Genomic DNA, 21,070 nt, shown 5'->3' with positions numbered 1-21,070 from the left:
GCGACACCAGGAACAGCTGTCAGTCGGACAACAGAGAGGAGACACGTTTCAGAGAGGGCTGCAGACGGAGGGCGTTCAGATGAGAAATACACTGTCAATGTAACTATTTGTTCATCCTTTGTGTGTACTTGGAACTGTTTGGCAATTACCACTATTATCAGAGGTGGGAGAAGTACTCAGATCGTGAGTGTAGGAATACTCAGTTACAAGTAAAAGTCCTGCATACAAAATATTCCTGAAGTAAAAGTACAAAAGTATGAGCATCAAAATGTGCTCAAAGTACCAAAAGAAAGTAAGGTTTAAGGATTTCTGATTCTGATTCTAAATAAAGGAAGGTCGGACACACTGGAGTTTGTTTGTGGCGTGCAGCAGGTGTGTGTGTGTGTGCGTGTGCGTGTGCGTGTGCGTGTGTGTGTGTGGGGGGGGGGGGGGACAGCTGTGTGACACTGCAGGTTTGTTTCTTTACGCTGAGCCATCAGCTGGTGAGCAGCAGCCTGGCAGTGAGACTGAACTTCACACATGGACTCATAATAAACCCCCCCCCTCACACACACACACACACACACACACACACACACACACACACACACACACACACACACACACACACACACACACACACACACCACACACACACACACACACACACACACACCTGCAGCAGCATCAGAGGGGGGGGGGGGGACTCTGCAGCTGTCACAAATGCCCCCCCCCACCCCAACCATCACCCAGCAACCAGCTACAAATGAAGGCGGCAAACAGACCCAGCTACTCAGAATACAACCCCCCCCCCATTCCTTCACACCAAAACATCTCTCTGCTCACTGTGTGTTTTGTTGTGCAGCTGAAAGGGTTGAGGGGGGGCTGAGCTGCGCCTTTTCTGTTTTATTGCCTAGTATAATCAGAGTGTGCTGCTAAATGAGGGTAGGGGGGTTCACACAGACACTCTGTTCATGAACACAAGCGCGACCACTTTGAGAGCAGCAGCAGAAGACATCGGTTTTTTGACATTTAAATGTGGTGTACATAGCCTACTTTATTATTTGTTCATGTTATATATTTTTCTTGTTGACCTCGTACAACTTATTTTCTCATGTTGTTTTTTGTTTGCACCACCAGACACCAAAACAAACTCCTTGTGTGTGAACGCACTTGGCAAAAAACTCCATTCCGATAGAAGGAAAAGCACTAATACTCTGCTTCACTAAAACTGTGAACATGTTGAAGAAAAAGATCTTCTTTAATCGCTGCTACCGTATGTTTTCAGAGCTTTCAACCATTACAGGGTCTTCATCAGTCTGTAAGTGATACATAACAGCTTCTGAGTTCAGTATCAACAGCATCAACTGAATACAACTCCACCTGCAGAAGAAGACCCTGTCAATAGCTGCTTTTTTCATTTTTAAAGAAAGTATTTGTGCCTAAATGTTCTTTCTTCATCATGTAGAGACCACCAGCTCCATGTTCAAGTGCTGGGACCTCCCAGTGTTTCATTGTTCTTGAGACTTGGACCCTGCGCTGCTGCGTTAATTAAATGTGTGTAGGAAGCAGACGCTGCCCCCTGCTGGTGATGAGCTGCTACTACACTTTACATCATCAGTGTGCGTAGTGTGTTGTATGTACGTGACATAATGGAGTAATGGCAGTGAGTCTTGTAAAAGGTACATTTAAAGCACTCAAAGCAGTAATTTAGACAGTTCAGGGTCTCTTTAATACATAACCTTTATGTGTTGTGTACCCTGAAGAGTAACCATTCATTGTCTTATGGTACTGGTACCTGTATATATACACAGTACTGTATTTCACCTTCATATTTGACGTTATATATACACCATGTCTGGTGGTGGTTTTTCAATTCTGATTTTTAAGGGGGAATATTTTCGTGTGTTTCTGACTTGATTATTATTTGCTGAGGTCAAATTAAAGTATATTTTATATTTATCTGCATGTGTAAATGTTCTTCTAAATGTTCTCCTTTTGATTTGTATTGTTCACCTTTTGTATAGGTGTTGATTTTAGCATTTTTCTATTCGATGTATTGTTTAAATATCTTTTTGAAATGAAATGAACACAATTGTTTTTGGTATTTCCTCTTCATTGTAGAGGCCAGAGAAACCTTTCCATCACCTTTAAGTAAACTGATTTTTCTCACCGATTGATCCATTGGAGTTGTTTACCCTGAAAGGACCACTGAAACATGTTTCGGCTTGTTTACACAAACTTTAGGTTGAAGTTTTATTTTTGAAAGTCTGAATCAATATATTTAAGTTACAGGCGGGTGAAAACACAAGCTGCCGTTTAAATCTGCAGCTTGAGAAATGTAGGCCAAAGATCATCATTCCTCTCAGCTTATGGAGGCTGAGAAAAGCCTGAAACAAAAGGTTGACGTGTGCAGGAGGAAAAAACCACACGGAGAGGACCAGCCGTTATCAAAGATCTCCTTCATTGTTTTAATAGTAGACATTGTGCCACAAAAATGTCATGTCCGCAGCCACAAATCACGTGCCGAGAGTACTAATTCCAGCTATTTATCATGTCATTCGCATCACTTGCTTCTCTACACAATTTGCAAATCACTTCTTACATTTATGTATAAATATATACAGTTTATAGATTATTCTGGAGCTGGGATGGTAGGTTTTCGTTTTCTCCTGTTGTGGTTGTGCTGTTGGTTGAGGACATTAGCAGAGCAAAACACACGGCTGACGTCTCCCAATGTAGCACATGCTTATTGTATCGTGAATACCAGCAGAGCACACACAGAGCCGAATATAGATATATACAGGAATGTAATTTACTGCTATCATACAAGGTGGATTCTCTACGTAAGAAGTCACGACTGTAGTGGGCATATGAGGGGAATACGCCGACAACACAAGAGCACCGAAGGCATACATGTCATGGGAATCTCCTGCCACAAAGGCACATCGCTTTTTTTAGCTTTTTTTTTTTAAGGGGCGACAACGTGAAGTTATGGAAATGTTTCCGGGGGGACGTTTGAGCAGGAAGCCACTCGCTTTCATGACTGCATCATGACTGCAGGCGCTCACATGCAACGGGGGGAGCATGTGATCTGAACATGCATGATGCTGGGTTTTTTAAGCATGTGCTTCATTTGAAGGGATTCAAATATCTGAGGAGATTCGAGGGCCAAAGTCATGCTGTTATCCACAGCGAAATAAAGACAACTGTGTGGTTTTTATATCTTCAGTATTTAGAAAAAAAGTGACTTGTTTAACAAACTGAAAAAAAGGAAGAACGGGGCAAACAAAAAGTAAAGAAGAAGAAAATCTGTTTACATGTGTTTTCTTTCATTGGTTAACTTCACACACTGTTAGAAATGGTTTACATTTAGGTTTTTTTTTCCAGTATGAGTGTGTTTTGGTAAAGAAATAAGAAAATAACCGCCCAGTGTGGGTATGGATGGGCTTACCGTCCTACTGCTGACTTTGGGATCTGGTGCTGTTTCTGCACACACACTTACACACACACACACACACCGGTCCACTCAAAGTCTTCCTCTCTCTCCCTCTCTGCTTCTCTTTCCCTGTGGAGCATGGTAACATTGAGACTGGTCGTGGGCTCGGGGGGGGGGGGGGGGGGTCAGGTCGTGGCTGTGTTTTTAGGGTCTCAGCAGCAGCCTCCGGACGAGGTGTTGACCGGCTTGCTCTGGATCTTCACGTTGGACTTCTCCGAGGACCCGGCCGTGGCCCCGGGGCCCATCCTCTTCTTGATCTCCGCCGCCATGGTCATGAAGGCTTGCTCCACGTTGGTGGCGCTCTTGGCGCTGGTCTCCAAGAAGGGGATGGCCAGGTTGTCGGCAAATTCCTGGAGATCGAAGAGATTAAAATCAACGGATATTAAAGGTCTCCTATTATACTGTTTTTCGTCAATATATCACAGCTCTCAGATATATACAGAGCCTGTCTCTGATTGGCTGAAACACCAAACAGATCATTGCAGCATTACCCATAATCCCCTCTGTTTCAGCCCCGTTTCAAAAGTGCTGATTCTCTGTCTGTTACTTTAGAGCAGGGGTGCCCAACCAGTCGATCGCGATCAACCGGTCGATCGCGGGGAGATTCCCAGTCGATCGCGAGATGTGTCTAAAAATAGAACAACAATATTCTGTTTTATCGTTAATGTCCTATAACATAATCTTCCTGTGCCAGAATAATGCACTTGAACGCATCAAAGCTTTGTGATTGGCCGGCGTGACCCCATGTGTGGGGGCGTGGCTGGAGGGCACTATTTCGCTGACATTGTCCGTGTCAACAGGAGTGACAGTCCGCACACACACAAGACCGCAATTATGGCAGAAGCAAAAAAGCCCAAAATATATAATTTTCACTCCGAGTGGGAGGATGATTATTTTTGAATCTGTTCCAATTCAAAGTCCATCTGTCTCATCTGCAATGCGAGCGTGGCTTTATCGAAGAAGGGTAATTTAGGAGCGGCATTTCAAAACAGTGCACAAACGCTACGAGACGGAATTCCCTCCTAATTCTGCCCTACGCTCCAAAAGGGGAGGGGCCTGAGAGCACAGCTAAATGCACAGCAGTCCATTTCCACCAGGCCCAACAACAAGAGCAAGGCTGCTACCAGAGCATCTTATCGTGTCAGTCACGTTCTTGAGAAACACATGAAGTCTTTCAAAGACGGCGAAGTTGTGAAAGAAGCTTTCCTGGAGGCTGCGACGCGCTTTTTGGGGACAGTAAAAATAACAGTAGCATTTCAACAGGTTTTTGATATAATAAAAACTCAAGTTAGATACCGTTATTAATCAGCTGTAAGTTTTAGTTTGAACTTATTCATTATAATTATTGTACAAAATGGTATAAGAATGCAAACTTAAATTGATTATAGTCCATTATCAATTCAGGTTAAGAAACTAGTGTTGCTTGCATCCTATTTTAAAAGGCATTTATTTTTATAATCTACTAAAATGCAACAAAAAAAGGGTTTGATTCTATTAATGTTGTCTTTTTTATTGCACTGTTGCAGCAGATTCCTGTGTAGCTTCAGATCTGAGTTGTCTTATTAGTAAGCCTAATTTATACTTTTGTAGCAACACTATTTGTATATAATGGCAAAGAAAGAGTTCAGAGTCTTTTCTTTTTTCCTGTGTCATATGTGGTAGCACTGTTCAATGTTTCTTGAAAACATGACCCACTGTAGTGACGTGTGAATAAACTCCAACTCTGTATCAACAACACTGTTGTGTAACTTCAGTTAAATACTTGTATGTGTGTAGATTAGAAAGAGGTAAGATAAAGGATCTGCAGTATTTTATGAAGTGTTAATCGTACAAAGGTCAGTTTTATACAAGTAGTGTGTATTTACCTGGTAGTAGGCTGTCAGTAATGGCTACGCCTCTCTATTTGGACTGGTAGATCTCGGCAGACTGGCAACTTTAAAAGTAGCTCTCGGTTCAAAAAAGGTTGGGCACCCCTGCTTTAGATGAAAATAAGGAGCCCCTCCCCACGCCCCTCTGAGAGAGATTTGGTTACAAAGAACTCAATGGTGCTCTAGAGGAGATTCAGGTGATAAGGGGGGGGGGGTTACCTTGGTTGCTGATTGGCTAATGGTTACACAAGGGGAGGAGGTGCGCGAGTGAGCACGCAGCAGGGTTACTGTGCGGAGCGCATAAAGCAGACCCTTCACGCGATAGGGAGGGGTAGAGCGAGGGATCGCAGATGCCGTCGTGCTCGTGGACGGATTAAATTAAGTAAACCTAAATAGCTCGCGAATTATACTTTAACGGTTCTTATGCAACTCGCAAATATCTCTCTTCTCTCTCTCCCTTCTCTTCTCTCTCTCTCTCTCTCTCTCTCTATGTTGGTGCGCAAATGCGCCTTTTTTCAAATGATCCGGTGCTCTTTTTTGGCGGGGGGTGCGCATGTGCACCAGTTATGTGCAGCCCTGTTTATGACATCATAAAGTGGCCAAAAGCTGAGGAGCTCATTTTCAGACAGGTTTTTATAGAAATGGATCAGGACAAAAAGAGAGAGAGAGAATCTTTGTTCCTGAAACTTTCTGAGTCTCTTTCCACAGAGGGGACACATGTTGATGTAGAAGAGACATGAAGAAGAGGGGACACATGTTGATGTAGAAGAGACATGAAGAGACGGAGGGGACCACATGTTGATGTAGAAGAGACATGAAGAAGAGGGGACACATGTTGATGTAGAAGAGACATGAAGAAGAGGGGACACATGTTGATGTAGAAGAGACATGAAGAAGAGGGGACACATGTTGATGTAGAAGAGACATGAAGAAGAGGGACACATGTTGATGTAGAAGAGACATGAAGAAGAGGGGACACATGTTGATGTAGAAGAGACATGAAGAAGAGGGGACACATGTTGATGTAGAAGAGACATGAAGAAGAGGGGACACATGTTGATGTAGAAGAGACATGGAGAAGAGGGGACACATGTTGATGTAGAAGAGACATGAAGAAGAGGGGACACATGTTGATGTAGAAGAGACATGAAGAAGAGGGGACACATGTTGATGTAGAAGAAACATGAAGAAGAGGGGACACAAGTTGATGTAGAAAAGACATGAAGAAGAGGATTTTGTATAATAGGTGACCTTTAAATAAATTACATTTCTTGAAAACATACCATCTACTGAGGAGGATTGGGTGACAAGATTGAAAACCAAAGAACTGCTGCTTATGAGACCTCGTCTTTAGACCGTTTGGTTTTCATGGTGATTTTCAAATTTCACTCGAGTTGGATCATCTCTGACCAATGAAAATCTTTAGTGTCCATTGTATACGAACTGCTGATCAGTAGCTAAAGAAAACCGACCGAACTGCTGCTCAGTCAGCTCATACTTATCTCATTTCCCCTTTGGATACAGATATCTGGACAAAGTGTCTCAAAGAGTCTCAGCTTTGTGCATTGCCTCACCTTAGCTGTGGTGTAATCCACGACTTTCTTCGTCGTGAGGTCACACTTGTTGCCTACTAGCAGCTTGTTGACGTTCTCGCTGGCGTAGCGGTCGATTTCCTGTAGCCACTGTTTGACATTATTGAAGGACTCCTGAGGGAAGGCAGCAGAAAGAGGACAGACATTAAAACAGATACTAACGTTGGAAAAAACTGTTATTACTCAATGGCATCCGGTTTGCAGCAGAGGTCTGTTGGAGAAAATGCTGACAGGGCAATGATGCATCTTTTTTTCCTATGAATAAAACCAAAGATTCCTAAACCGAGATAATTGAAACCGGGGGCTTCCTCAAAAGGTATCATGCCTTAACAAAATGTTTCTGTTATTTTCTTTAAGGTTTGAAAAAGCTTGTGGTTTTTTGGGTCTACTGGTGGTGACGCTTTGATCTGAAAGACAAACTAACGGCATGTTTGACATACTGTACTTGACTACGGTACATACAGCACATTAACATTAACATTAACATTAACACTAGCTGAGGGTTTGTAGATTTAGTTCAATCATTATATTTCTGTGTCTTTATTAGGGTTGCAAAGTTCCGGGAATTTTCAAAGATGGAAACTTTCCACGGGAATAAACTGGGAATTTTCTAAATGTAAGGTTGGCTCTTCGTAGGGAACTTAAATATAGTTGGGGAAAGTATATTTTAGCATAATCTTGACTAAAACAAACAGATGGCATTCAAGTACACTTGAATATCCATGCCATAGCACATGGCTATTGAGACCACACAAAGGTTCGCAACAGGCTCACAAATGTGAGAGTGGAAAAACTGGTTGGCATTCGGGCGAACCTAAGGCTCTCTGAGCCGGACACAGAGCCATCCTCAACAAGGCTGGACAGTGACACTGAAGAGGAAGAGGAAGAGTGTGATGTTGATGAGGCCCAGGAAGAGCCCGTTGACTGAAAGGGTTTAGCCAAAATGCAGAGGATTGCTTGAAGGAAGATTTGCTTTTGTTTAATGGGACTGTTTGGAGGGAGAGGGGCTCTTTTCATCTAACATTTAGAATGGGACTTTGTGGGGATTTTTGGATGGGGGGTGAATTTTTGTTCATTTTTTAATGAGTGGGCTTTGATGAGTAATATTTAACTCAACATTCCTGTTTTCGTTCTTCAATGAAACAAATAATTGTTCAATAGAATAATTAAAACTTGTTCTGTTCTATTTAAAAAAAAAATCTGTTGAAATGTCGTGTTTTTTTGTTTCATTTTGCATCGAATATTTCCAAAATTCCCCAGCTTAACTTCCCATGGAAACTTTCTGGAAATTTACCGGAAACTTTCCGCCCCTTTGCAACCCTACTCTTTATATAGCTTCTTATTTTTCATGATGGCCGTACGTTTTTTTTTTCTTCGCTCAGTTTTTTATCCTCCTTTTTGTATCTTCATCTCTTTCTAATAACACTAAATTGTCTCTAAATAAAGAATTTCTTATCTTGTTCATAACATTAGTTATTAGCATTACTGTATGACTGGATGGTAGGGGTGTAACGGTATACGTACCGAAAATATTCGGTATGGGCCCTTCGGTTCGGTACACGTGTGTACCGAAGTGTACCGAACGAATATAACGTTAAACGAAAAAAATTGAGAACGTGAACAACTTGTTGGAAGTAATCTCAGGTGCTGCGTCGCAGCATTCAGAGTAATTTGCTCACATTGGGTTCAACGCGTCAGAGCGAGCAAGTCATTTCATTGGACGAGAGGTATACTATGAGAGCTGGTCACAGGGATGCGTTCAAATTTAGTCAGTAATTTGAGGAACTGTCGAAATGGCGAACGCAGATAAAGTTGAGCTTGAAAATCCTCCAGCATCATTGAAGTCTCCGGTTTGGGAACATTTTGGTTTCGCAGTTACGTACAAGGATGACGGGCAAAGACAGGTGGACCGTAGGGCTGTACCCGAATATTCGAATATCCGAATATTCGTTCGTTGGAGTACTATTCGGGTTTCAATTTCGTTATTCGGATATTCGTTTTGTCCCCGTTTTTTCTTCAAATTGAATTTATTGAAATTTCCAATATCAACGTAAGAGCTTGTTCGGAGGTGCTAACACTTAACCATAAACGTTGTCGTTTACTTTCTCCGTCTTTATATGTAGATATTACTTTTCTCCGTTATGTTGTTTCCAAAGCAACAACAACTTCCTGTCAACAGCACTACCTCTCCTTCAAAATAAAAGCATGTCCATAAATAGGAAGCCAAGCCAAATTACACTTAAGACATATACAACTGCAACGAAAGTAACAAACACAATGCGATATCCTTTTCAATTTCAAAGAACACAAATTGGGTTACATTAACAAATAACTATAAAATAACAATACTGTAGAAGAAGAAAATGAATGCCGTGAATACACCGAAATACACGTGTCGAAGCGCTTCGCTGCTGATTACTGCTGATCTGCCCTTTCAGCAAGCAATGTGGACAAGTTCATTTTTCTTTAAAAAAACATGAAAATACAATGACAAGCAAGTCCTAATGTCAAACTGGCTGCTTAGGTACTAGTACAGTTCAAATACAGATTATTTCAGTTCATCGAAATGCTGCACCTTAATGTTGATTTTATTATATTTTGTATTTATTTGAGTGAATACATTATTCACAGTTTAATAATAATTAAAAAAAACCCAACAAATATTTTATGTTTTGTGATCATTTCTTCTGCTGTACCGAAAACATACCGAACTGTGACCTAAAAACCGAGGTACGTACCGAACCGAAATGTTTGTGAACCGTTACACCCCTACTGGATGGTGACAGTGAGTTGTAGTTTTTAAAAAAAGGGACCCGTAGGATATAAAAACCCAACAATAAAAACAAATATTATTTGTGAAGCACTGACCTGATCCGTCACATCATAAACTACTATAATGCCGTGCGCTCCTCTGTAGTAACTGGACGTGATGGTGCGGAAACGTTCCTGACCAGCCGTGTCCCACTGAGGAAGAAAAACAGATCTCGTCAGTCCAACAGATTCAAAGATAATCCAAAGTGTATCACTGCTTATCTCTTTACAGCCCGATTGCGCTACGTTCTCCTTACAATCTGAAGTTTTATGGTCTTTCCGTCCAGCTCGATGGTCCTGATCTTGAAGTCCACACCGATGGTACTAATGTAGCTCTCCGTGTACGTATCATCCTAGGATAACACACAAACACACAGGTGGGTCTGAGTGTTTATCAACTCACACAGCAGTGACAGGTCAAAAACATAAAAGCCTGTTACGTAGCAGTGGCTGAAACACTTACTGCAAACCGGAGGAGGAGGCAAGACTTTCCGACACCAGAATCCCCGATCAGGAGCAGCTTGAATAAATAGTCACTGTGAGGAGAGAGGAGGAGAAACAACATCAAACCCCCTCCTAAATCACATAATAATTAAAAGGTTTGTTAGTCTCTTAATGTTTAAAACAAATACTTAATTGTAATCTTGCGTCAGTTTCTTACACCTATGCACTTTGACCCTTGTCTTTTTGTCAGCAAAACAAATTGTATATAAAAAAATGTTTTTGTCAGGTACTGAAATGTAAGTATTATAGTGGCGTTGATATTACACAAACTCTAAAAACACAGCTGATAAAAAAGATCGTTGAGATGCAAATAGATTTTTTTTAAATTGTTGATTATTCTTTCAATTAAGAAAATGGAAAATGTCCATCTCATTTGAGAGCTAGAGGTCACTCAATATACTTTTTTTGTTTGAACACCAGTCCCAAACCCCAAAAAGTACTAATTTACAATACAGACATTTGAATATGAACTGACTTTGGGTTTCATCTAAACAAGATATCACCTTGGACTTTGAGAAACAGGAAGGAACGTGTTGTACTTTATTTTTCATATTATATTCATAAGAATGAATCAAATAATCATCGGATTATTCAATAATTATAAATAATCATCAGTTGCAGACCTGAGGAAGTTTTTCTTAAACTTGTAACTGAGTATTTTTCAGAGGTGAAAGAAGTACTCATATTATTTACTTAAGTACAGTTTATAAATAATCTGTTACAAATTGTAAAGTAATTAAGTACATTTACGCAATTACTGTGCTTGAGTACAATTTTGAGAAACTTGTACTTGTATTTCCATTTTATGCTTCTTTGTACTTCTACTCCACTACAAATCAGAGGTACATGGTGTACTTTTACCCCGCTACATGTATTTAATACCTTTAGTTACTTTACAGATGAATGATGTGAAATATCAAGTGTTAAATCTTTAGTTCCACCTGGAGTAAATTCACCAGCTACCCTGCAGTATACAAAGTCATTCAGACTAGCTGCACCTTCACCAGCTTTGAGAACACTTTCATGATCAATCATTATAAAACATATCATATATATTATTCTGAAATGGGCCAATCTGCACAATGACTACTTTTACTTTTAGTACTTTAAGTATATTTTGATGTGAATACTTTTGTCATTTTACTTGAGTAACTTTTTGAATGCAGGACTTTTACTGAAACAGAGTATTCCTACACACAAGATGTACTACTTCTTCCGCCTATGGTTACAGTCAAAGTACTGCAATCAAAATGTTACTTAAGTAAAAGTACTGGCCTAAAAATAAACTTTAGGAACGAAAAGTAATCTTAATGCAGAATGACCCATTTAAACACCAGATATTTTTTATAAATTGTATTAAAACTGTTGGTGCATTCATGTTTTCGTCTTCAATGTTGTACTTGGTTAACCATGGGGTTTACTTGAATTGCTTTACACAATACTAGGTAGCTTAGCCTATAATAATGTATGCATCTATTTATATTTTTGTATGAACCTAAATCTGCTAAGTAACTACTAGTAACTAACTAAGTATGTACAATAAATGTAGTGGAGTCAAAAGTACAACATTTGCCTACAAAATAGAGCGGAGTCACAGTGTAAAGTAGTATCATTTGAAAATGCTCAGTAAAAAACAAATACCTGAATAGTATACTCAAGTACAGTACTTGAGTAAATGTACTAAGTTAGATCACCCCCGGTATTTCTACACTGTAGTATTGTTACTTTTAATTAAGTACACGTTTGAATGCAGAACATTTACTTGTAACTGAGTATTTTAAGACTGTAGAGAAATGAAGAATCTGAGTACTTCTTCCACCTCTGCTGTAGTGAAGTAACAGAGAGACTGGTATTACCTAACTAACTCCACATCATCAGGATCACATTCAGTGACTTCCTGTTTGCGGTGGATAACACTGAAACTACCCATAAAACCTACACCAAAGCAGTTAAGATAAATCGAGTAGTTTCATGTTTACTGAGAGGACTGTGGACTATCAAACTGTCACTATGTGCCCTAACCATTACAATAACAAAATCCCCAACAGTAACGTTACGTAGCTACGCCGTGAGCTAGCTAGCCAACTAGCTAACATGCTACACCCATTCAGTTACCATAAAGTGAGCTAACAAACATTGTTGACCGAAGACAAATAATACCTAGATTTAGCTGGTGTTATATTGAACAGAAAATACTGACAAGCGTGAGTTTTGTGGTAAATATCAACGCTGTCATTTGATAGTGCGTACACGAAAAAAACCACAGCCCCATAACTCGCTAGCATAGCAACGAAGACAAAGCAGCTGACGTTCATTTTGTACGGTTAGCCTGGGAAGCTAACGTTAGCTTCCAGGCTAAGCTAACGATAGCTTCCCCGGCTAAGCTGACAGCTCAACCGGACCTGTCATAATCGACAATAAAAATGCCTACTTACTATTCGGGATTCATCGTTGACTACGGGTTATAAACTGTTGTTACTATGAAAGCAGCAGGACTTCGTCGCGGAATACCTCAGAGCTGGCGGCGTAGTGGAGAAAAACACACCGTTTTCTGTTTTTTGTGTGTGTCAAGAACTGGCTAAACTGGTTGTCGCAGGAAGAACAGCATAATCGAATCAAATATGGCTGTCAGCAATACCTACCCGGAAATACCACACGATGGGAATCATGGGTAGTGTAGTCTTGTGGCAATGCATGTTTACACTGCAGTCAGGTGTACAATTTACAGTATTTTTGTATTTCCATGGTGAAACAATTAATCAGATCAAGTTAGTCAGTAAATAAGATTAGATAAAATAGGATATACTTTATAGATCCCAAATTGGGACATGTTTTTCTAACAGCAGTGTGTAAAACAAGGCATTGCACATCATTAGAAATTAAAAAGAGTAGAAAATAAACAATTGTGAAATATGAACATCGTAAAGATAACAATCTTGAAACTATCTGACAAATAAAACGCTATTGAAGGGCCAAATTGCAGCTAACACAATATACAAGTAGGATATTATTTAAATGTATTAATACTTCACTTTGCAGAAAGTTCTGCAATAAAAGTAAAAATCCTAACTAAAAATCAGAAAGATGGCTTAAATGTAGGCTAAAAGTATAATTTTACAGTTCTGATAAATCTGATGAATTATCATTTAAAAGTATGGATTAATCTGATGATTATTTTTGAAAAAGATATGGTGTCACGATTATAATAAAACTCTCTAATGATTCAGAGATCAGTCCAAACCTCCATTAATAATTAATTGAAAGTCAAATCAGCAAATTCTTTATTTTGTAAATCTGGAGACATCAAATATTTTTAGAAGGTTATAACTTCTGAATAAAAGTGTAAAAAGTGAAGTGAAGTTTAACTGCTGTTCAGTGGTGTAACTAAGAATATTCACTAAAGTATTGTACTTAAATACCATTTTGAGGTACTTCTAATCTGTGCTACGTTGTACTACTCCAATACAATTCAGAGCTAAATATAAATAATACATTTTACCCCAGTACATTTATTTAGTACCTTTAGTTACTTTTCAGATGTGGATGAATGATGTGAAATATAATCAAGTGTTAAATCAGACTTTAGTTCCACCTGGAGTAAATCCACCAGCTACCCTGCAGTATACAAAGTCCTTCAAACTAGCTGCACCTTCACCAGCTTTGAGAACACTTTAATGATCAATCATTATAAAACATATCATATATATTATTCTGAAATGGACCAATCTGCACAATGACTACTTTTACTTTTGGTACTTCAACTATATTTTGATGATAATACTTTTGTACTTTTACTTGAGTTACATTTGGAATGCAGGACTTTTACTGTAACAGAGTATTCCTACACTCTGGTACTTCTTCTTTTACTTAAGTACAAGATCAGAGTACTTCTCCCTCCTTTGTTGATATTCTGGGTTGTCATAAACTTTTAAGCAGTGGTGAAAGAAGAACTCAGATTTCTCATCTTGTGTTTATGAAACAATCAATATAGTGCTGATGCCTTTACATGACATGATATGAGCAAACAAGACCATCAGCGAGGAGATAGGCTGTTTCAAAATGTCTCTCTCTGGGTATTATTCAGATGAAACCATCACAGATATGGGGGTCAGCAGCAGCCTCCGGACGAGGTGTTGAACAGCTTGCTCTGGATCTTCACATTGGACTTCTTCGAGGACCCGGCCGTGGCCCCGGGGCCCATCCTCTTCTTGATCTCTGCCGCCATGGTCATGAAGGCTTGATCCACGTTGGTGGCGCTCTTGGCGCTGATCTCCAAGAAGGGGATGCCCACGTTTTCGGCAAATTCCTGGAGATCGAAGAGATTAAAATCAACGGATATTAAATAAATGAAATATCTTGAAAACATACCATCTGCTACGGATGATTGTGTGACACTAAAAACTCAATAACTGCTGCTTATGAGACCGTTCGGTTTTCATGGTGATTTTCAATTTAACTTGAGTTGAATATTCTCTGACCAAGGAAAATCTTTAGTGTCCATTGTATAAAAAGTCCCACTTGCTTGCTTTTTCCATAGCTTTCAACCAAAACGGGCAGTCTTTTAAGTTACTAGTTTTCCTAGTTGTATTTGTAAAGCAAACTGAGCTGTGTGAGGTGGAGTTAAGAGTCTAGGTAGCATACAGAGAATTTCTGGTTATTTACAGGAAATATTAATTTAAATGGTTCGGTCATTTTGTGCCCTGAATAACCTGAGGATGTTGGAGCCAAATCAGAACTGTTGACGACTTTCATTACATTACATTGCATTTAGCTGACGCTTTTATCCAAAGCGACTTACAATAAGTGCGTTCGTCCAACAAAATACAACTTGAAGAAAACAGAATCATATAAGTACATCAGGTTTCATAGAGCAAAAACATTTAAGTGCTACTCAACTGGCTTTAGGTAAGCCAGTCCTTTATTAGTATAAAAGTGCTTTGTTAATAGTTCTATCGCTCGAAGTGGAGTCGAAAGAGATGAGTTTTCAGTTTGCGCCGGAAGATGTGCAAGCTATCTGCCGTCCTGATGTCAATGGGGAGCTCATTCCACCATCTTGGAGCCAGGACAGCAAACCCACGTGTTTTCGCCGATGGGAACTTGGGTCCCCCTCGCAGCGAGGGCGCAGCGAGTCGTTTGGCTGATGCAGAGCGTAGTGAACGCGCTGGGGTGTACGGTTTAACCATGTCCTGGATGTACGAAGGGCCAGATCCATTCGCAGCATGGTAAGCAAGTACCAGTGTCTTGAAGTGGATTCTAGCAGTTACCGGAAGCCAGTGAAGGGAGCGTAGGAGCGGAGTAGTGTGGGAACATTTAGGAAGGTTGAAGACCAGACGAGCCGCTGCATTCTGGATGAGCTGCAGAGGTCGGATGGCACATGCAGGTAGACCAGCCAGGAGGGAGTTGCAGTAGTCTAGGCGTGAGATGACGAGAGCCTGGACCAGAACCTGAGTCGCTTTCTGTGTCAGCTGGGGACGTATCTTCCTGATGTTGTAAAGCGTGTATCTGCAGCAACGGGTTGTAGCAGCGATGTTTGCAGTGAAGGACAGGTTGTTATCTAGGGTCACACCCAGATTCCTTGCAGTCTGAGTCGGGGAAACAACTGAGGTGCCGATGTTGATTGTTAGGTCAAGAGTGGGACAATCTTTTCCCGGAAGGAAGAGCAGCTCAGTCTTGTCAAGGTTGAGTTTGAGGTGATGAGCGGACATCCACTGAGAGATGTCAGCCAGACACGGTTAAAAAGACTTTGATTCTGAAGTTTAAGACTGGTGAGCTGAGACATGATGGCTTGATTGGGTTGACTCGTCTGTGTTAATTGTATATTCTCAGAAAAAGAGATTTAAAACAACTTGGTCTGACCATAAAATGACTTAAAATCAATAAATAAGTCAATAACCGCATAAAATATCTATCAACCCAAATATGGTTGAAAATGGCAAAAATATTGAACTTCTTACTAATTCCCCACAGTTCAGCCAGCTGTCTGACCAGCTGCTGGATGTTCAGTCGAGTACAAGTTCATGATTCCTCGTTTAAACCTCACAATACAAACTGAGCTCATCACATTTCCAAAGCTATCACGGTGAGACCACAGTGGCTAAAGAAAACCGACCGAACTGCTGCTCAGTCAGCTCGTACTTATCTCATTTCCCCTTTGGATACAGATATCTGGACAAAGTGTCTCAAAGAGTCTCAGCTTTGTGCATTGCCTCACCTTAGCTGTGGTGTAATCCACGACTTTCTTCTTCGTGAGGTCACACTTGTTGCCTACTAGCAGCTTGTTGACGTTCTCGCTGGCGTAGCGGTCGATTTCCTGTAGCCACTGTTTGACATTATTGAAGGACTCCTGAGGGAAGGCAGCAGAAAGAGGACAGACATTAAAACAGATACTAACGTTGGAAAAAAACCCGTTATTACTCAATGGCATCCGGTTTGCAGCAGAGGTCTGTTGGAGAAAATGCTGACAGGGCAATGATGCATCTTTTTTTAGAGATAATTGAAACCAGGGTCTTCCTCAAAAGGTAGTATGCCTTAAAGGTCCCATGTTATGCTTTTCCGGTTATTACCCGTCCCCTTGTGTGTTATGTTGCTTTTTATGCATGTAAACGGTCTGCAGAGTCACAAACCCTCAAAGTACACCCTGTAGCGAGTAAAACTCTAACACAGAAAATACCTGACTATGCTGCCCATTGTAGATTTTTCTTTTTCCATTTTTTTCTTCCGGGGTCTATTGACGTCACTAAGTCCAAATGGACCAATTGGCACACAGCTATAGAACAATAGGCATACCCTCTGCCAGGGTGGACTCCCGGGCAGCGTGAGGTGGATTTCCCGCTGTGTTTCCCTGCGGATGCTGGATAGACTAAGTTCCATGTTAGCGGGACATTACGGAGCTCACGAGTCCGCCCCGTGAGGCCCCCGGAGCGGACAGTGTGAGGTGGATTTCCCGCTGTGTTTAACCAGGAAAAGACACCAGTAATCCACCTCACACTGTCCGCTCCTCGAGCCCCACAGGGCGGAGCAGCGAGCCCCGCAATGTCCCACCAACACGGCACCCAGACCCCACGCAGCATTCTCATCCGTTTGTCATTACTGGTGTCCTTTTCTGGTTGCTAACAAACGCCATTGTCACACATAAACACTGATGTTCCGCTGTAACGGTGGTGGACTCATAAGAACAGAGTGGGCGAGCTGACCAATCAGAGCACAGTGGGCTCACAAGGAGGGGGGGGGGGGGCAGGAGCTCCAACAAGCCGTGTAGGACAGAGTGAATACACATACTATACAGAGATGCTGTATGAGAAACCAATGTGAGTTTGGAACATTGAACAATGTAAATCTATTCTAGTATTCCTTAACAATGGAAATATGATCAGTAGAAATGGCCATGACATGGGACCTTTAACAAAACGTATTAAGAGAGAATCTCCACAGGATGCTACTGAAATCTGTGGAAATTGACAGTTTAATTACAGATATATTAGTATGATTCTTTAAAGACTCCGAAAGTTCAGTTCAGAAGAGCCAACGATAATTAGGACAGTATAATTTCAATTCAGTGTATTTTAATACACAGTCATGAGTAAAGTTTTAAAAACATTTCAACAATAATTCTTAAATTGTACACTCTAAATAAAAGATATTTCGTTTTTTTTCTTTCAGGGTTGAAAAGGCGTGTTTAAGGGTCTACTGGCGGTGATGCTTTGATCTGAAATATTAACAAATTGTACTTGACTAAGGTTCATCAACACATGTAAGTACACTAGCTGAGGGTGTGTAGCTTTAGTTCAATCATTATTTTTGTGTATCTTTTTATAGCTTTTTATTTTTCATAATGGCCTTTTGTTTTTATTTTATTCGCTCTGTTTTTTATCCTCCTTTTTGTATCTTCATCTCTTTCTAGTAACCCTTAATTGTCCCTAAATAAAGTGTTTCTTATCTTGTTAATAACATTAATTAGTTATTAGCATATATGACTGGATGATGACAGCGAGTTGTCGTTTTTTTTAAGGACCAGTAGGATATAAAAACCGAAAAATAAAAACTAATCTTATTTGTGAAGCACTGACCTGATCCGTCACATCATAAACTACTATAATGCCGTGCGCTCCTCTGTAGTAACTGGACGTGATGGTGCGGAAACGTTCCTGACCAGCCGTGTCCCACTGAGGAAGAAAAACAGATCTCGTCAGTCCAACAGATTCAAAGATAATCCAAAGTTTATCACTGCTCATCTCTTTACAGCCCGATTGCGCTACGTTCTCCTTACAATCTGAAGTTTTATGGTCTTTCCGTCCAGCTCGATGGTCCTGATCCTGAAGTCCACACCGATGGTACTAAAGGAGATCCCTGTGTCATCCTAGGATAACACACACACACACACACACACACACACACACACACACACACACACACACACACACACACACACACACACACACACACACACACACACACACACACACACACACACACACACACACACACACACACACACACACACACACACAACAACTATCACAGCAGTGACAGGTCGAAAACATAAAAGCCTGTTGTAGCAGTGGCTGAAACACTTACTGCAAACCGGAGGAGGAGGTTAGTCTTTCCGACAGAAGAATCCCCGATCAGGATCAGCTTAAATAAATAGTCACTGTGAGGAGAGAGGAGGAAAAACAACATTAACGCAAAAATAATTATCAAAACAGCTCCTTGATCACATAATAAATAGAGACTTGTTTGTAATGCTTAAAACAAATAGGCCTACTTTATAAATTAATCTTGGGTTGAATGTGTTGTCATGTTCTTACACCTGTGCCCTTTGATCCTTGTCTTATTTACATTTTTCTAAAGTTATTGACTATTTAATACATATTTTCGAATAGTTTATTTTGTTAAAAAAGGCACTTTTAAATGCAAGCAAAAATAAATAAAAAACGATGTTTTGTCAGGTAGTGAAATGTCATAATCGGCAATACAAATGCCTACTTACTATTCGGGATTCATCGTTGACTACGGGTTATAAACTGTTGTTACTATGAAAGCAGCAGGACTTCGGCGCGGAATAACTGGAGCTGGCGGCGTAGTGGAGAAAAACACACCGGTTTCTGTTTTTTGTATCAAGAACTGGCTAAACTGGTTGTTGCAGGCAGAACAGCATAATCGAATCAAATATTGCCAGTGGTGCACAGAACTTTTTTTAGCGAGTTACTCAGATGAGTACCAGGAGACGGCGTACTCACCCCACACGAAGCGTGGTGTTAATAAGTGCAGTCTTCCTCAGTGTCTACTTCACCTCTATTTACACTTCTTGCATGGATGATGAAGAGGCTGCAGATGTACCTCCGTGTCCCTGTTTAAGACTCCGATTCGCTTTCTCCAAAACGTTTTGCCAAAAATGTGAAGTCCTTGCATTTCCTGAGGCCAAGTTGAAGGATCAAATACTAAGAAATTATCACATGACTTGAAGTCATCTGATTTCAGATGTAGGAAGTAACTAAGTAGGCTACACTTATTTAAGTACTGTAATTATGTACAATTTTGAGATACTTATACTTTAATTGAGTATTTCTATTTTACGCTATGTAGCCATACTTCTACTCTACTTCAGGATCGAGGTAAATTGTGTACTTTTACTCTACATGTATTTAATACCGTTAGTGACTTTACAGATGTGGATGAATGATGTGAAATATAATCAAGTGTTAAATCAGACTTTAGTTCCACCTGGAGTAAATTCACAAGCCCTGCAGTATACAAAGTCATTCAAACTAGCTGCACCTTTATCTGCAAAATTACTACTTTTACTTTTGGTACTTATATTTTGATGATAATACTTTTTCTAATTTGACTAGAGTAACATTTTGAATGCAGGACTTTCACTGTAACAGAGTATTACACAAGATCTGCGTATTTATTCCACCTCTGTCTGATTTCAAACTCTTCCTTTAACACCCTGAGTAAGTTTGCAGCAGTGTTTTGCTCCACTTTGTTGTAAATAAAACTGCAGCAGCTTGACCACAGAGCGTGAATGTTGCGATCAGCTGGTTTTGCGCAGTTCTCCAGAATGTGCACTGGGGAGTCTCCCTCCGCAGCCAGTTGCCGTAGGTTTTGGCAACAATTCCGTTGCACATACCGACGTTAACAGTATGTGCACACTGCGACCACTTTGTCCTCCAGTGATCCTCACTCAGCCTCCTATAAAAGCTTCACAGGTCCGTCGGTGATGGCCTGCGGGTCGGCCAGCAGCACCCAGTGCAATCAGTCCAAGAAAGTCCTTAGATATTTTGCAGGGAGCAAAACGCCAAAGTGGCTGCTTAATGTCTTTTGGACATGTCTAATAGTTTACTCCACTGAGTGTTGACAAGAAACACGTGTAGACGAAATGTGTGTTTTATTTTGATGACCTATCTGGTACGCAAAGGCGCGTAGTGACACAAGGGACGTTACGCAATTCAGAAGTTACCTACCCGGAAATACCCCACGATGGGAATCATGGGTAGTGTAGTCTTGTGGCAATGGGCGTTTACACTGCAGTCAGGTGTACAATTCATAGTATTTTTTTATTTCCATGATGAAACAATTAATCAGATCAAGTTCGTCAGTAAATAAGATTAGATAAGATAGGATATACTTTATAGATCCCAAATTGGGACATGTTTTCCTAACAGCAGTGTGTAAAACAAGGCATTGCACATCATTAGAAATGAAAAAGAGTAGAAAATAAACAATTATGAAATATGAACACCGTAAAGATAACAATCTAGAACTATCTGACAAATAAAACGCTATTGAAGGGCCAATTGCAGCTAACACAAGTAGGA

General features: G+C 40.4%; 2 protein-coding genes across 2 annotated transcripts; both read right to left on the bottom strand.

Moving 5' to 3' along the window:
• Positions 1-2,221: 2,221 nt before the first annotated feature.
• Positions 2,222-12,920, bottom strand: LOC117535152 (ras-related protein ORAB-1). The gene is made up of 6 exons (XM_034199518.1): positions 12,689-12,920; positions 10,213-10,285; positions 10,007-10,102; positions 9,807-9,902; positions 6,921-7,052; positions 2,222-3,828 (listed from the first exon to the last, which is right to left on the bottom strand). Exons 1-6 carry the CDS (start codon positions 12,700-12,702, stop codon positions 3,631-3,633), a joined length of 609 nt encoding a protein of 202 aa, XP_034055409.1. The 5' UTR covers positions 12,703-12,920; the 3' UTR covers positions 2,222-3,630.
• Positions 12,921-14,209: 1,289 nt separating this feature from the next.
• On the bottom strand, positions 14,210-19,969 carry LOC117535153 (ras-related protein ORAB-1-like). The gene is made up of 7 exons (XM_034199519.1): positions 19,490-19,969; positions 19,240-19,321; positions 18,828-18,900; positions 18,520-18,609; positions 18,320-18,415; positions 16,465-16,596; positions 14,210-14,559 (listed from the first exon to the last, which is right to left on the bottom strand). Exons 2-7 carry the CDS (start codon positions 19,251-19,253, stop codon positions 14,362-14,364), a joined length of 603 nt encoding a protein of 200 aa, XP_034055410.1. The 5' UTR covers positions 19,254-19,321; positions 19,490-19,969; the 3' UTR covers positions 14,210-14,361.
• Between the last annotated feature and the right edge of the window lie 1,101 nt (positions 19,970-21,070).

Source organism: Gymnodraco acuticeps, unplaced genomic scaffold (assembly GCF_902827175.1).
Source record: "Gymnodraco acuticeps unplaced genomic scaffold, fGymAcu1.1, whole genome shotgun sequence".
Lineage (NCBI taxonomy): Eukaryota > Metazoa > Chordata > Actinopteri > Perciformes > Bathydraconidae > Gymnodraco > Gymnodraco acuticeps.
Note: the sequence above shows the minus strand (reverse complement) of the source record. Positions and strands in the feature narration are given on the sequence as shown.